This window comes from Dipodomys ordii, unplaced genomic scaffold (assembly GCF_000151885.1).
Source record: "Dipodomys ordii isolate 6190 unplaced genomic scaffold, Dord_2.0 Scaffold2, whole genome shotgun sequence".
Lineage (NCBI taxonomy): Eukaryota > Metazoa > Chordata > Mammalia > Rodentia > Heteromyidae > Dipodomys > Dipodomys ordii.
In genome coordinates this window covers 21892671-21907048 of record NW_012267218.1, presented here as the reverse complement: position 1 = coordinate 21907048, position 14378 = coordinate 21892671, and the positions used below count along the sequence as shown (strand labels likewise).

Genomic DNA, 14378 nt, shown 5'->3' with positions numbered 1-14378 from the left:
AGGCTAGTGTGCTATCAATTGAACCACAGCCCCACTTCTGCCTTCTTCTGAGTAGTTTACTGGAGATAAGAGGCTCACGGACTTTCCTGCCTGGGCTGGCTTTGAGCTGTGATCCTCAGATATCAACCTCCAGAGTAGCTAGTGTGACAAGCATGAGCTACCAGCACCCAGCTTAACTGCAGTCTTAAGTAGAAAAGTAACTTTGCTTTTGCCATCCCTATAGGTATTAAAAAGTAAACTTCATTGTCACAAGCCCATTTCTAGTTAATAGAACTAACCTCAGTTACCTGGTTTTAAGGAGTTAGAACACTTTGTATGAATTTATCCAAGTTATTCAAATACCATTCTCCATCATGTCATCCTAAATCTGGTCTTTGCTTACCTTCCCAGAATTGCCATCCTCATAATGGCTTAAATAACATTTGATTACCATCAGCATTACCCTCTGTCTGTCTTTCCAGGGCGCCAAGATGGGTCGCCGAGCTCAACAAGAACCAGCCCAGACTGAGGACTATTTCAGTAGCAAGAATTCTTCATTACCTCTGACTGGAGAGGTGAGTGCTAAAAAAATAAACGAGGTGTATGGCTCAAGAGGAGAGCTCTGAGTTTAATCCCCAGTATACAAACATACAACCACTGCAGAAATGTTCTTTATGAATGAGTGATTTGTCAATGAACAAAGATTTGGTATTCCATACTTCTCTGGCATGCCAGCCTTTCCTCTTATCTTGGTTTTGGAATTCTCTTCCAATTAGCAGGAAATGAGAGAGGAGCAATATATATATATTTTTTTGAGGACAAACTAGTTTCTACACCAAACTATTGGTGTAGAGCTTTTTAATTTTAGCTGCAGCAAGGGTCTGGACAGTTTCAAAATTCAGTCTTTCAGTCAAAATTTAGGCTTTAATTCCTGCTGAATAAATGCCAATGGTAGATGCAGATGATCAGGTTGGATTATATATTTGCTCTCAGCAGGGACCTGTATTTTCTGCAGTTTGCAGAAAGGGCTTATTTACTGGCCTTGCTTCCCTGGAAACTTCCTAGTGGCCAGGAGTTCTGGGAAGAATCACCTTGCTTCTTTGAGAAGTGTGGGTGAGAGAGATGAGCAATATTATTATCAAAACTTTTTTTTTTGCCAGTCCTGGGGCTTGAACTCAGGGCCTGGGCAATGTCCCTGAGTTTCTTTTGCACAAGGCTAGCACTCTACCACTTGAGCCACACAGCACCACTTCCAGCTTTTTCTATTTATATGGTACTGAGGAATGAGCCCAGGGCTTCATGCATGCTAGGCAAACACATTGTCTCTAAGCCACATTCCCAGCCCTGACCAGGGCACTCTTTTACTCACAGCTTCTTTTTACTTTCCTCTTACTATTTGAAAAATCTGCCTTTCAAGAGTCAACTGGAAGACCATCCCTTTTGTTAGTTTTCCCTGACTTCTGCTGTCTGACTTAGAGCTCCCTCCTGTCACTTCCTTAGGACTGGTCCCATTTTACACTCATTGTCTTCTTCCAGCTCTGTCTGTTCTGCAAGATAATGAGTCCTTGCCAGTTTGTCTTCTTTCCTTTTTTCACTTAGATGTAAGTATTGGGTATAGCAAATCATCAGTAATAACTATGGCAGCCTGACAAAATTGGTGACCAGCCCTTGGCCTTGTGACCCTAGGGGGCACATTGTGGTGGAGGTACTAGAAACTGTGGGGCAGGTGCCTCTTCCAAAAGGACAACTGCTACTTAGTGAAGCTGGTTGAAGCTGTAGGCAAACAGATTACTGTGATGGATCAGATTTTTCAAGAGAAGCTAGCTTGAAGGTTTGTTATTGTCATTGTTGCTATTTGTTTTGTTTCTTCTTCTTCCTTTTTTTTTTTTTTTTTTGGCTGGTCCTGGGGCTTGAATTCGGGGCCTGAGCCCAGTCCCTGAGCCTTTTTGTGCTCAAGGCTAGTACTCTACCACTTGAGCCACAATGCCACTTCCAGCTTTTCCTCAATAGTTTATTGGAGAGAAGAGTCTCATGGACTTTCCTGCCCCAGCTGGCTTCAAACCGTGATCTTCGGATCTCAGCCTCTTGAGTAGCTAGGATGACAGGCATGAACCACGGATGCCCAGCTTGTTGCTTTTTGTGTGTGAATGTATGTGTGCGTGCTGGGGATAGAACCCTAGGTCTTGCACATAATAAACAAGCACTCTACCCCTGAGCTTTACTCTTAGCTTAACAGTCTAAAGTATCAGATGAGAGCAACACATTTTTGTAAGTTATCACTGATATGCAAGTTATGTTATCAGATGATCTAGTTTTGGCCGGAGGATTGTTGGTTTGTGACTTTGGCCTTCCCATTATTGTACTTACTACATTATATTGTTTTTCAGTTGTTTTCTTGCCTGCTTCTCTTATGTGAATTTCTGAAATGCAGAAGGTGTATCTTATTGCTTTATCCTCTCATTTATCATAGTACCTGGCACAATACCTGGCATAGATGTGCACTTGCAACTGCCAAGGGGATGTGCAGAGTTTCCAGTGTATATTTTATATGTTAGAAGCTGAGTGGGGGTTGGGCAGATAGTGAGTCATGAGAGGACCGTTGGGGAAGAGGGATGATGTAGTAAAGTAGGAGGGGGAGCAAAAGTAGTTATACCAGACCCCATTCCAGATCTTAGGGGAGCTTTAGCTTCAGTAGTCTATGTCTTTCAAGAGAAATGACTCAAGCCTGTAATCTTGGCTACTCAGGAGACTCAGATCCAGAGGATGTCAGTTCAAGGCCAACCTGGGTAGAAAAGTCTGCTAGATTCTATCTCCAAAATAATGAGCAAAAAGCTGACAGATACTTGGGAGACTGAGGCAGAAGGATTGAGTTGGAGCCCAGTTTGACCTACCCAGTGAAGCAACATCTTCAAATACAAGAGAGAGGGAGGAAAAGTAAATGACTGGGTTGCTGGAAACCTTGTCACAGTTTCTTGTCATTTCACTCTGTTCCATAGGAATCTAGGAGAATCTATTCTGGTACTGATCCATTCATCCTACCCTTCATTTATTTATTCACAAATATTATTGTGAGTCAGATATCATTGAGTAGAATTCAATGATCAAAAGAGACAAGATCTTTTGCCATATGGAATTTATATTCCTGTGCTCATTGGCAAGTAGGAGACTAATTAAAGTTCCACTTAATTGTGAAAGAGGTTAGTGGATAGATGAGTCACCCTAGGATGAGCCAGGATGTCCAGGAATGACATTAATAGCTCTTGAAGCCTTAGGTGACCCTCATACCAAGGTAGCTCCAAAGCTGAGGTCAGCAAGCCTTATTCACCTGCCATCCCCTTCCCTGGTTTCTTAGGTGAGATTCAGGGCAGTGAAAATTCAATTCTACTTACAGACTAGGATAGACCTTTCAAGTTTTCAGGAGGACTAGCTTGTTTTTCTTTTTGAGACTCTGAGCCATAATACTTTTTAGGAGAACATGATGAAAAGTCATCCTGTACCTTATCCAGCTGATGCTCCTTTTGGGATTCCAGGATGCCAGCCTTTCCTTCCTGGGTTAATTGAGGTTTGAAGCAACGTGGGCAGCCCACAGGGCCAGATGCTCACTTGGCTGTGTGGGACTTTGGCTGTTTCTTTCTAAAATTAGATCCCAAGACTTGTGTGTGTGCCCATTTACATTCCGACTCTGAGTATATCACTTAATACATTTATTTTTTTCCCTCTTGCTGACTTTATTCTCTGTGAAGATATACATGAACATGTAAATGTGGTACCTGGAAGCTGTCAAACAACTGTGGTTACTTTAGTGTGTTAGAGTGAAGTAGAAATTGTTCTCAAACAGTTAGGTTGAGATAGTGGAGTTGGGAGCTATTGTGAAGAAGCAGAGAGAACACAGGGCTTGGCATCAAAAGATGAGGGCTCTGCTAATAGTCTGGATTTTAAGCCCACTAATCTCAGGAATCCTCTATTTTCATTACTGTCAAATAAAAATAGTACCCACTAGATTGATGTGTAGATTGAATGAAATGTGCGTTTAACTTTAATAAACTGAGGAGCCATGACAAGCATCCATCCATTCAATAAATTAGTGCATGGATTAGTCTTTGGAGAGTGCTTTGCTGTTTTATTGAGGGCTGCAACTCATTTATCCCATAGGTTGGCAAGCCTTGAGGAACAGAGTTTCAAGCTTTCTGGCTGCAGTGGGCATTCTTTATGAAGAGTGTACCAGGCAGGCCTCAGGGTCAGGCAGGCCTGGGCTGACAGCCAGGCTGCAACCCATTATACCTATGATTGAGCAAGTTAATCAGTCCCTATGCCTCTGTGTCCTCACTGGTAAAATAAGGATAACAATATCACATATCTCATAGGGTGGCTAGCAAAAACAATAGCTGATACATGGAAAGCCCTGAATACTGTGATACATGAGTGCTCTGCATGTTGCTAACCATTATTACTTCACTAGATCTTGTAGTTTTGTTTTTAAAGTTACTAATTTTTTTTCTCTTAACTATTAAACTTGAAAGCTTTTAGGCTGAAGTTAGCCTTCAGTCATACATGTTTGATTTGTGCCAAGTTTAAAATTTAGTTATCATTTAAAAATTGGAAAATTCACAAAATTATTTAGATTTGGTTGTTCTCATGAAAATTGGAAGTTCTCACCCATCAGGAATGATGGGCTGGCATTCCTTTGTGGTGACACTTGGCTGGAATTTGCTGGTGGTATTGCGTAGGTGCTAGGCAAGTGCTTGAAAACTGAACTACACTTCTGGCCCCTCCCCACTCCTTTTTTTTTTTTTTTGCCAGTCCTGGGATTTGAACTCAAGACCTGGGAGCTGTCCCTATGCTTTTTTACTCAAGGCCACAGTTCTACTTCTGGCTTTTAGGTGGTTAATGGGAGATGAAAATCTCACAGACTTTTCTGCCCTAGACTGGCTTTGAGCAGCAATCCTCAAATCTCAGCTTTCTGAATAGCTAGGAAATTCAGGCATAAGCCACCAGCACCAAATTTACTTCCAGCCCTTTTAGAAAAACAGACTATTTTGAGCAAGATTTTACCCTTGAACTTTTGATCCTCATGCCTCAGCACCATGTCCTTCTTGATATATACCAGGTCACACTGATTTATTTGATCTACCTAGATCCTATTTCCCCTTAAGTTGAAAACTTCTGCTCTCTTAGAATAGGTTTATTTTTCCAGTATTCTTCCGCATCTACTAGAGCTGAGTCTGGCTCCATACATCAGAAATTCATGTCCAGTACTTTACTGAAAGAAGTAACTTTTTTCCTAACATAGCAAGAAATGTGTACAGCAGAATGTGTAGACACAGCAGGATGACCTGTCATCTTAGTCCCTTCTTGCTTCCAGCTCTGTCATTTGGAGCTTATGACTTTTTTATTCATAGTTGCAAGATGATTGGTAATTGTCCAGGGTTTAGGAAGGAAGACAGTTGGAAAGCTCAGGGTACAATGCCAATTAAGTGTGCCCCTTGTCAGGAATACAGTAGCCAGAGACCTCACTAAGTGGATATATGTTTACAGCTGCTTTGACTTTCAAGGGACCTTTTAGCCAGGACAGAATTGGGTCTCATAGCCAGTACTCCAAGTGTAGTTTTTACCTGTACATTCCTCTGTGATAACTAGACTTTCTTGGTAAGGGGAAGTAGCTGTTGGATAGGCACTTCAAAACTGACATGATTTTTTTATAACTGATATTTATACAAAGCTTTTCTTTTCCCCCATACAGTTGAGTAAGGAAATGAAGAAATATTTCTAGTGGCTTATTTAAAAAATTTGTCTCCAGGGGCTGGGAAGGTGGCTCAGTGGTAGAGTGCTTGCCTTGCATGCCTGAGGCCCTGGGTTCGATTCCTCAGCACCACATAAGCAAAAAGAAAAAAGCCGGAAGTGGCGCTGTGGCTCAAGTGGTAGAGCGCTAGCCTTGAGCTGAAGAGCTGAGGGACAGCGCCCAGCCCAGAGTTCAGGCCCCACGACCTGACCCCAAAAAAAAAAAAAAATTGTCTCCAGCGTTTTAAATTTCAAGTTGGATTTCAAGTCAGCGAAGACCCTGTATCCTAGCATACATGAGAGAGTTGTCCTGTGACCTGTTTCACAAGTCTTCTTCTTTTGGTTATTTTTGTAACATGTTAGGGCTTTGTGCTGTACCTGTGGCAGTCCGGGTACTTAAAGTTTTCCACCTGCTATGAGAGAAGAGGAAGATCTCTTCATTTGCTTAGACATTCTTTAAATTTCCGAGAACCTGACTGCCTAATTTTACTGAATTGATCTACCAGGAAGATGAGCTCTTTGTGTCATTTACTGACTTGACTAGATCAGTTGTACCAAATTCTTGGGGGAGGTTGTGAAGATCAACTTGGGCAATACATGTAGAGAATTCCAGCACAGTAACTATTACATGATTCTCCCCAACAAATGGTGTGACCTAAGAAAACTATGACTAGCTGGGCACTAGTGGCTCACGCCTGTAATCCTAGCTACTCAGGCGGCTGAGCTCTGAAGATCGCAGTTTAAAGCCAGCCTGGGCAGGAAAGTCCGTGAGACTCATCTCCAATAAACCACTCAGAAAGCTGGAAGTGGTGCTGTGGCTCAAGTGGTAGAGCACTAGCTCAAGGACAGCACCCAGGCCCAGAGTTCAAGCCCCACGACCAACCCCCCAAAAAAGAGAAGAAAACTATGTATGTGGGGGGGGGCGGGGGGCGTCAAATGGGTTACATAGTTAAGGTAGCAATTTAAATAGATGGTAATTGAAGTTTCTGGATTTTACTGGAAGATAGTTCTATGATATGTCTACATGTCTGCAATATGTAACTTTCTCTGCTAGCTATACTGGATTTCTCTACCTAAGAAGAGATTCTATTGATAAAAATGATTCTGCTCTTACATAAATAGTTCCTTTAAGAAAGAACCCAAATACTTTTAATCCATAATGATATATTACACTAAGTTTAGGTAAAAGTAATTTTTGGACTGATCTTTTGGATGAGCATTCTCATTGGTTATAAATCATTTATTTATTTATTTTTGAACCAGTTCTGTGGTTTGAACTTGACCTTGCATTTGGCTTTTTCATCCAAGGTTGGTGCTCTACCACATAGGCCACACTTCCACTTTTAATGTTAGCTTTTATTTTGTAGATTTTTTTTTTTGTTCATAACAATAATAATCCTATCCTACACTGTAGCAGTTGACACCTATCAATCTGATACAGCATTGTAGTTAAGCCTTGGTTCTTGAAGAGGGTATATTATCATCTCATTTACTTGTGAGGTTTTTGGGACTTTAAGGCCTTGGATAAGTTGTTTAGTTACTCAACTCATCTCTGACTATAGCAGGTGCTTAACCACTTCCTGACCTCACCTACTTGACAAGTGAATGCCCAGACCTCTATGGAGAAAAGGCCTTTGGAGGGAGCAGAGAGATTCTGGGTTTTTCTCTTGGACTCTTTGGCTATGGGATTGAGTTCTCACTTGGTCACCCTTATTCGTCCAATTGTCAAGAGCAGTGTTTGAGTCACAGCTGTTCCGTTTCTCCCCCCATGCCCTCGGTGTTCCTCCGAGGACGCAGAGCTGAAAGTTCTCCAGAATCTTTTGCAGGAATCTGAGAAATGCTGCTGGACTCATGTTCCCAAATTAGGCCAATTTCCTCATCCCCGGCAGCCTCCCTGAGCTGGAGCTCCCTCAGTGCCTTGCATTACGTCCTTCACCCTCTGCCTTTCCCTCACTGGTCTGCCAGCCGGACAGTTATTTTCAGCCCAATAGGGTTATCTGCTGACCCTTTTTGGTGACATTTTCTTCTTTCTCACAAAAATAACTCTCTTGATTGGTCACATTTTTCAGCCTTTTTCGTAGTCCCTCTCCACCCAGCTAGAGTGAATGATGCTTTGATAACATTGCTGAAGAGGGATGTGGGGAATTTGATTTGGAGCTGTTCATAAGGAATGCGTTTTCCACACTTCATATTTATGTCATGCTTTACATGTTTTAGTTTTGAACTGTCCCTTGGGGTGGCCAATGCATATCATCCTTGGGGCTGGCCACTGTTTGGGAGGGAAATGTTGTGTCAGGGCAGAGCATCTCAAGAAGCTCCTCCAACACAAGCTGTGGTCTAGGATCTTTGAATGCCCCAGGACAATGTATACCATCTTGCTGGCTTCTTCCAAGTCCTGGGGTAGATATTTTTGTTTACAGAGCACTTTGAGATTCCCTTCATCCTTTCTGAGAGTTTGACATGAGAAATACCTATTGAGAGCTTAGTTCAGTGGCACAGTAAATTAGCTATTGTAATTTGAGGACTTCTCAGATTACATTTTTGTTATCATTTTTTCCCTCTAATCTCAGCTCTGCCAGTTTATATCAATAAACTGGGCATATTTCTGGCAAGTAACTAAACCACCCTAAGTCTGTATCCTTATCTGCTAAACCAAAGTAATAGTAGTTCTCATTTCATAGGGTTGTTGCAGAATTAAATAAGAGAGTATAGAAAGCTCTTAGTAGGATTGTTGTGCCTGGCACATGCTAGTTGTTACTGTTACTTCTCTGTATCACATGAGAATTAAAGCATGATATCAATTGAATCTTTTTTTTTTTTTTTGGTTGTGGGGCCTGAACTTTGGGCCTGGGCATGCCCCTCAGCTCTTCAGCTCAAGACTAGCGCTCTACCACTTGAGCCACAGTGCCACTTCTGACTTTTTCTGCTTTTGTGGTGCTGAGGAATCGAACCCAGGGCCTCATGCATGCAAGGCACTCTACCACTGAGCCACTTTCCCAGCCCCAATTGAATCTTAAATTTGCAATATTGTTCAAGATACAGAGATACTCATATTTCATAAAACAAACTGATCTTTGGGGCAAATAAGCATTTAGATGAGGAATCTTTGATGAGAGTTCCTTGTACCACTTGAGACCTGTTTTGTCTCCTGTTCCTATGCCATTTGCCAATACATTTCTATTGCTATTGACTAGAAGTTGGCAGATGATGTGGCTTGCATTGAGGCATAGGAACAGGAGACAAATTCCAGACTTTCCCACACCATTTTTTAGTGTTGAATATTTATATACAATTCACATTATTATAAACTTAAAAATTCACCTTGTTAGTTAGGTACTGGTGGCTTATGCTTGTAGTCCTAGCTACTCAGGAGGCTGAGATCTGAAGATTGGTTTGAAGCCAGCACTGTAGAAAAGTCCGTGAGATTCTTATCTCCAATAAACTACTCAGAAAAAACTGGTAGTGGAGCTATGGCACAAGTAGTAAGAGTGCTAGCTTTGAGCAAAAGAAACTTAGGGATAGCTCAGGACTGTCACACATAAAAAAGAAAAGAAACAAATTCACATTATTATTAACTTAAAATTTTCTCCTTTTATGCTTAAATAACATTTGTTTTTTAAAGATAACAATGACATCACAGCTTATGATAAGTATTTCAATGATGGAGCAGTTCCAGATTATAACTGGCATTTGAAAAAATAGTAAAGCCACTGGCATTTCAAGAATCAGGACACCATGAAGGTAAACGTGAACTGAATTGTTCCTGTGAACAATTTACTCAGAATTATGAGACTAGTGGTAGAAAGAGAGCCAAATGCCCAATTTTCATCCGTGTATGTTTGGCCAATTGTTAGTGCCAGGGATGAAGAAGATAGTGCTTCACGAGAAATAGTGTGTAACCATTTGGAAGAGTCATAGTCTAGAGGAACTTGAGGGAATGAGGCAGGAGCATTCTCTTGGGGGCTTGGATTTGTGAGGTTTTATAGAATGATCAGGCTGTACTTGATAGAGCTGCTGGAGAAATGAGGTTCCTGAGAGAAAGCCAGGTTTTAGGAGAAGGGAGGAGCTGGAGAGAATAGGCTATCAATGGAAAATGTCCAGTCTGCTTAGGATCATGAGATTGTGAATTTATAAACCCTCATTGAAATCATTAGCTAGGCTACATCATTTCTCATTATTTGACTATCATTCTGCTACTTCTCAGTAATTATTGTGAATGTCAATAATTACTGAGAAGTAGCAAAATGATAGTCAAATACTCTTTTAGTAATGATACTCTACAGAGGAAGGTACTCACTAAGGTTGAACGTCATTGAAACATTTTGGGTCAGTCACTTACTTTCACCCAATAGTAATAGAGAATATGTCTCTGCATTTAGACATTTTCTTTTATGTCCCAGTCTTCCAATGGCTTTTTGGGTGTAGCTTTTTATATGATTTTTGTAGTGGATACTCTGGGGATTAAAATATGATTTCTAGCTGGGTGCCTATGGCTTACTCCTGTAATCCTAGCTTTCAAAAGGATAAGATCTGGGGATTAAGAAAGTCTGCGAGATTCTTATCTCCACTTAACTATCAAAAGGCCAGAAATGGAGCTGTGACTCAAAGTTATAGAGCACTAGCTTTGAGCACAAAAGCTCAGGGACAGTGCCCAAGCCATGAATTGAAGCCCCAGGACTGGCAAAAAAAAAACAAAACAAAAGTATGAATCCTTATTACCAGTTACTTCATATTGTAGCGCTTTATGTAAAAACTTTTGTATTATTGATGTCATATTTAAAAAGTACTTATAAACCCCACAGTACAAGGGTATTGGTGGTTTATGTCTGTAATCTTAGCTACTTAGGAGACTGAGATGTGAGCACTGCAATTCAAAGTCAGTCCAGGTAGGAAACATTTATCTCCAGGTAACTACTAAAAAGCCAGAAATGGCATTGTGGCTCCAAGTAGTAGATCACTAGCCTTGAGGAAAAAAAAGCTCAGGTACAGTGCCAAGGCCTTGAGTTCAAACCCCAGGACTGGTATACACATACACAAATTCTCAGTTTTATTGGCTGGTATCTCTTTAGATTGTTTTTCTGTCCCATTTTCACTCTCCAATTGGAGGTTCTAGGACTTCAGTTTTGTGAATGTTAGACTTCTCATTATCTTATAGGTTTGTCCATTGTTTTCCAATTTTGTCTTTTTTTGGGGGGGAGGGAGCCTGGTCGTGGGGCCTGAACTCTGGGCCTGGGCACTGTCCCTCAGCTCTTCAGCTCAAGGCTAGTGCTCTACCACTTGAGCCACAGTGGGCTTTTTTCTTTTTGCTTATGTGGTGCTGAGGAATCAAACCCAGGGCCTCACGCATGCAAGGCAAGCGCTCTACCACTGAGCCACCTTCCCAGCCCCTCCAATTTTGTCTTTTTAAAAAACTGTATGTATGTGTTTATGTGTGTGCATGTGTGTGTGTGTGTGTGTGTGTGTGTGTGTGTGTGTATTTGTGTATTTGTCTTTTCTTTTTGGTACTGGGGATCGAACCCAGGATAAGTACTTTGCCACTGGGCTGTATCCCAGCCGCCACCTTTTTTTTTTTTTTTTTCTGGGAATCAAACTTAGGGTATTGTACTTGGTAGGCAAACACTCTACCATCTAAACCATACCACCAGTCCAGTCCTTTTTTGCTGATCTGTCTTTAAGTTCACTGATTCTTTCTTCTGTCTCCATGCTATTGTTAAAATTATTAGTTGAAATTTTCATTTCAAATATTATATGTTTAAATTCTAATTTTTTTCTCATTTTTTATATATAGCTTCTATTCTCATCATGATTCCTCATTTGTTTATTCACTATGATTATCTCTGCCTTTAAGTCCTTTGCTTATATGAATAGTAACTTCTTTAAAGTCTTTGTTAATTGCAGTATTTGGGTTATCTTAAAGTTAGTTTTTAAATCTGCTGTTCTTTTGACTATGAGTCGCATTTTACTTTGCTTTACATGTCTAATAATTTTCATTTGTAGATCATGGTTGATACCTTGTAGAAACTTGGATTTGGTTATCTTCTTCCAAAAAGCACTGAGTTTTGCTTTAACAAGCAAATTGTTGGTAGTAGAACACTTCAGTTACTGCAGGCTCGGTTTGAGGCTTTGTTAGGTCAGGTCTATTTTTGTTTTGCCTTAGTCCTAGAACAAATCTTATTGTCTTGGGAACTGGTCTTCTAAGGCATGGTTCTGCTGAGCTTTTGATCACTACGTATATATTGGAGTCCTTATCCTTGTATGCAATGCAGTGGTTAAAGAAGGATTTTAGGGGATGTTTCATTGCAGAAAAAGACACTGTAGTGAGTTTTAGCACTGGTAGCTAGGAATGTATTTTTTCTTTGTTACCAAATGAGAAAAGATTGAATGTAAGTTTTTCATAGATTAAGTTTATTAAATTTAAAGGTCCATTCCTTATCTTGGCTTATATCCTTTATAATTTGAAGAGATTGGGCAGGTCCATTCTTTAATGATATGATTTTGAGAAGGAATGGTAGTTCAAAAAAGATTAACAAAATTAAGTTACTAACCTGGTACCGTCAACCACATCCCAACTCCTAAACAAAATATTATTGTTTGAAATACTGATTATTCATGAAAATCAGAAGTTTGAGAAACAGTTCTGCAAGTTAAATTTTTTTTAAGCTCACTGGAGACATTTTGAAGTTATATGCAATGGGACAGCAATATATACAAGACAATATGTTGGAAATGATCTGTATAACTTGGGGTGTGGGGTGGGGGGAGGGAAAGTAGGAGAAAAATGAGGGAAGAGGTAACAAGTTTGACTAGACATGTACTTATTACCTTACTTATGTAATGGTAACCCCTCTGTACATCACCTTTACCATAAGAAAATGTGAATCTTAAAAAAGAAATTATATGCAATGGGGCTAATTTGCCAGCCATGACTTAACATCTGTGCTTACAGTGTTTTCTCCTTGAGCTGTCACAACTGAAGCAGGATAAAGAACTGTAGTGTGTGACCTGTGATGTCCCTGATCTCACCACAGTGTGACACAACATGAGGAAAGGAGCTAGCTAGGCTTCCTTTCAGATGGGGCTGACAGCCTAACGATTAATAGCTCTCTTTCAAGCTCCCCCCACTTTTCCATCATCACCCTTGAGAAGTCTCATGAGAGATCAGGTTTCTTAAAGGTTGCGGCTTGCTTCTCCCACCCTCCCTTCACTCCAAGTTATTCCACTCTGGATTTGGTTGAGGTAGCAAGTCTAGACTGTGCTTACACAAAGCTATGAAGTCATAGGTGCCAAGTGGGGCTGCTTCTTAGAGTGTTGGGAATTTACACCCTCACCATCTTGTGCATTTCTGGCTACACATGTTGGATTGATTTTAACAAATGGAAGGGAGTGAAGAGAATGACAGAAATGTATAGGTTTTCATTTATGATGAAAGTTGAAAAGAATGTTTATGTTGGCTGAGTAGCAAAAAGTATAGGGGAACGGAGCATGTCTTTGTAAGTGTCTAGAAGGTATGTAGACCCAAGAAGGACGAGGAGAAGGAGAAAGAGAAGGAAGAGGAGGAATTGATTTAGAGTTGATTTAAATATATCCCAAGGGATAGAATTAAACTTAAAAGGATGCCATCCAAGGTGGGAAAATCCAGGGTGAGTTCTAAGCATAATTTTCAGGACTAAAATCTGTTCTCTCTAGTTCAGCCTCTTCAGAAACTACTGGCAGCTCTATCTTATGAGTGACTTTGAGTGCACAGTGTAATGACTGTTGAGCTATGGGATATGGGTCTTTTTATTATAAAGTGCATGTGACTATCTGGGGAAGTACGACACCGCTGAGAGCATTTGCTGCATACTGGCTGGTCCTGTCATTTATGCATGTGTCAGCGAGAAGCAGAGCTGTAGTTTCCTCCTCTTCATTTGAGTACCTTTAAAGATTTCCTGGTAGGGAAGACAGAGTAGACGAAAACTAGATCTCGGAATGAAACACGTGCAAGGCAGCCCCAAAGCAAAGGCCCTGCTATGCATGACTATCAAAACCATGCCATTGATCAACCCCAGGCATGAAAGACTTGTCCTCCAGACTTTGCAATTTATTATTGATTTCTGATAAATAATAAGGACCATCCCCAACAAGAAGTGCTTGCTCTGTGGCAAGGGGTTGTTACTTGGGCCTACAGTACATCTGCAAGGGACTCATGACTACTACTCTTACTTTACAGAGGAAAGGAGGCTTTGTGAAGATGCAACTAGCTCAAGGCTACTTAGCTATAAAATGGCAGCTCTAGAATTAGAACCCAAATTGTTATTTCTTTACTCCTCTTCCTTCTCACCCCCACTCCTACATCCTTGTATTATTAGTAAGAAGCCAAGATAGGAAAGATCACAGTTTCTGACAGAAAAGGCTATGAAACCATCTGGATCAATTAAGGTGGGCATGATAGTGTGAACCTGTCATCCCAGCTGTAGCAGGAAGAGAAAAAAATAGGAGGATCACGGGCTAGGTATTTACCTGATCAGGAAGAGAGATCTTATTTCAGAAATAACCAATGAAAAAAAGAGTTGAATATGGCTCAGTGGTAGAGTACCTGCCTAGCAAGCATAAGGCCCTTAGTTCAAACCTGAGTACCACCA

The 14378-nt window shown here is 40.7% G+C and overlaps 1 protein-coding gene across 1 annotated transcript in view; it reads left to right on the top strand.

Moving 5' to 3' along the window:
• Ift43 (intraflagellar transport 43) overlaps positions 1–14378 on the top strand; it is a 75309-nt gene that overhangs the window by 1987 nt on the left and 58944 nt on the right. The window contains exon 2 of the mRNA XM_013014188.1: positions 462–554. Within this exon, the coding sequence (XP_012869642.1) occupies positions 462–554 (93 nt within the window). The remainder of the gene's footprint in view (positions 1–461; positions 555–14378) is intronic.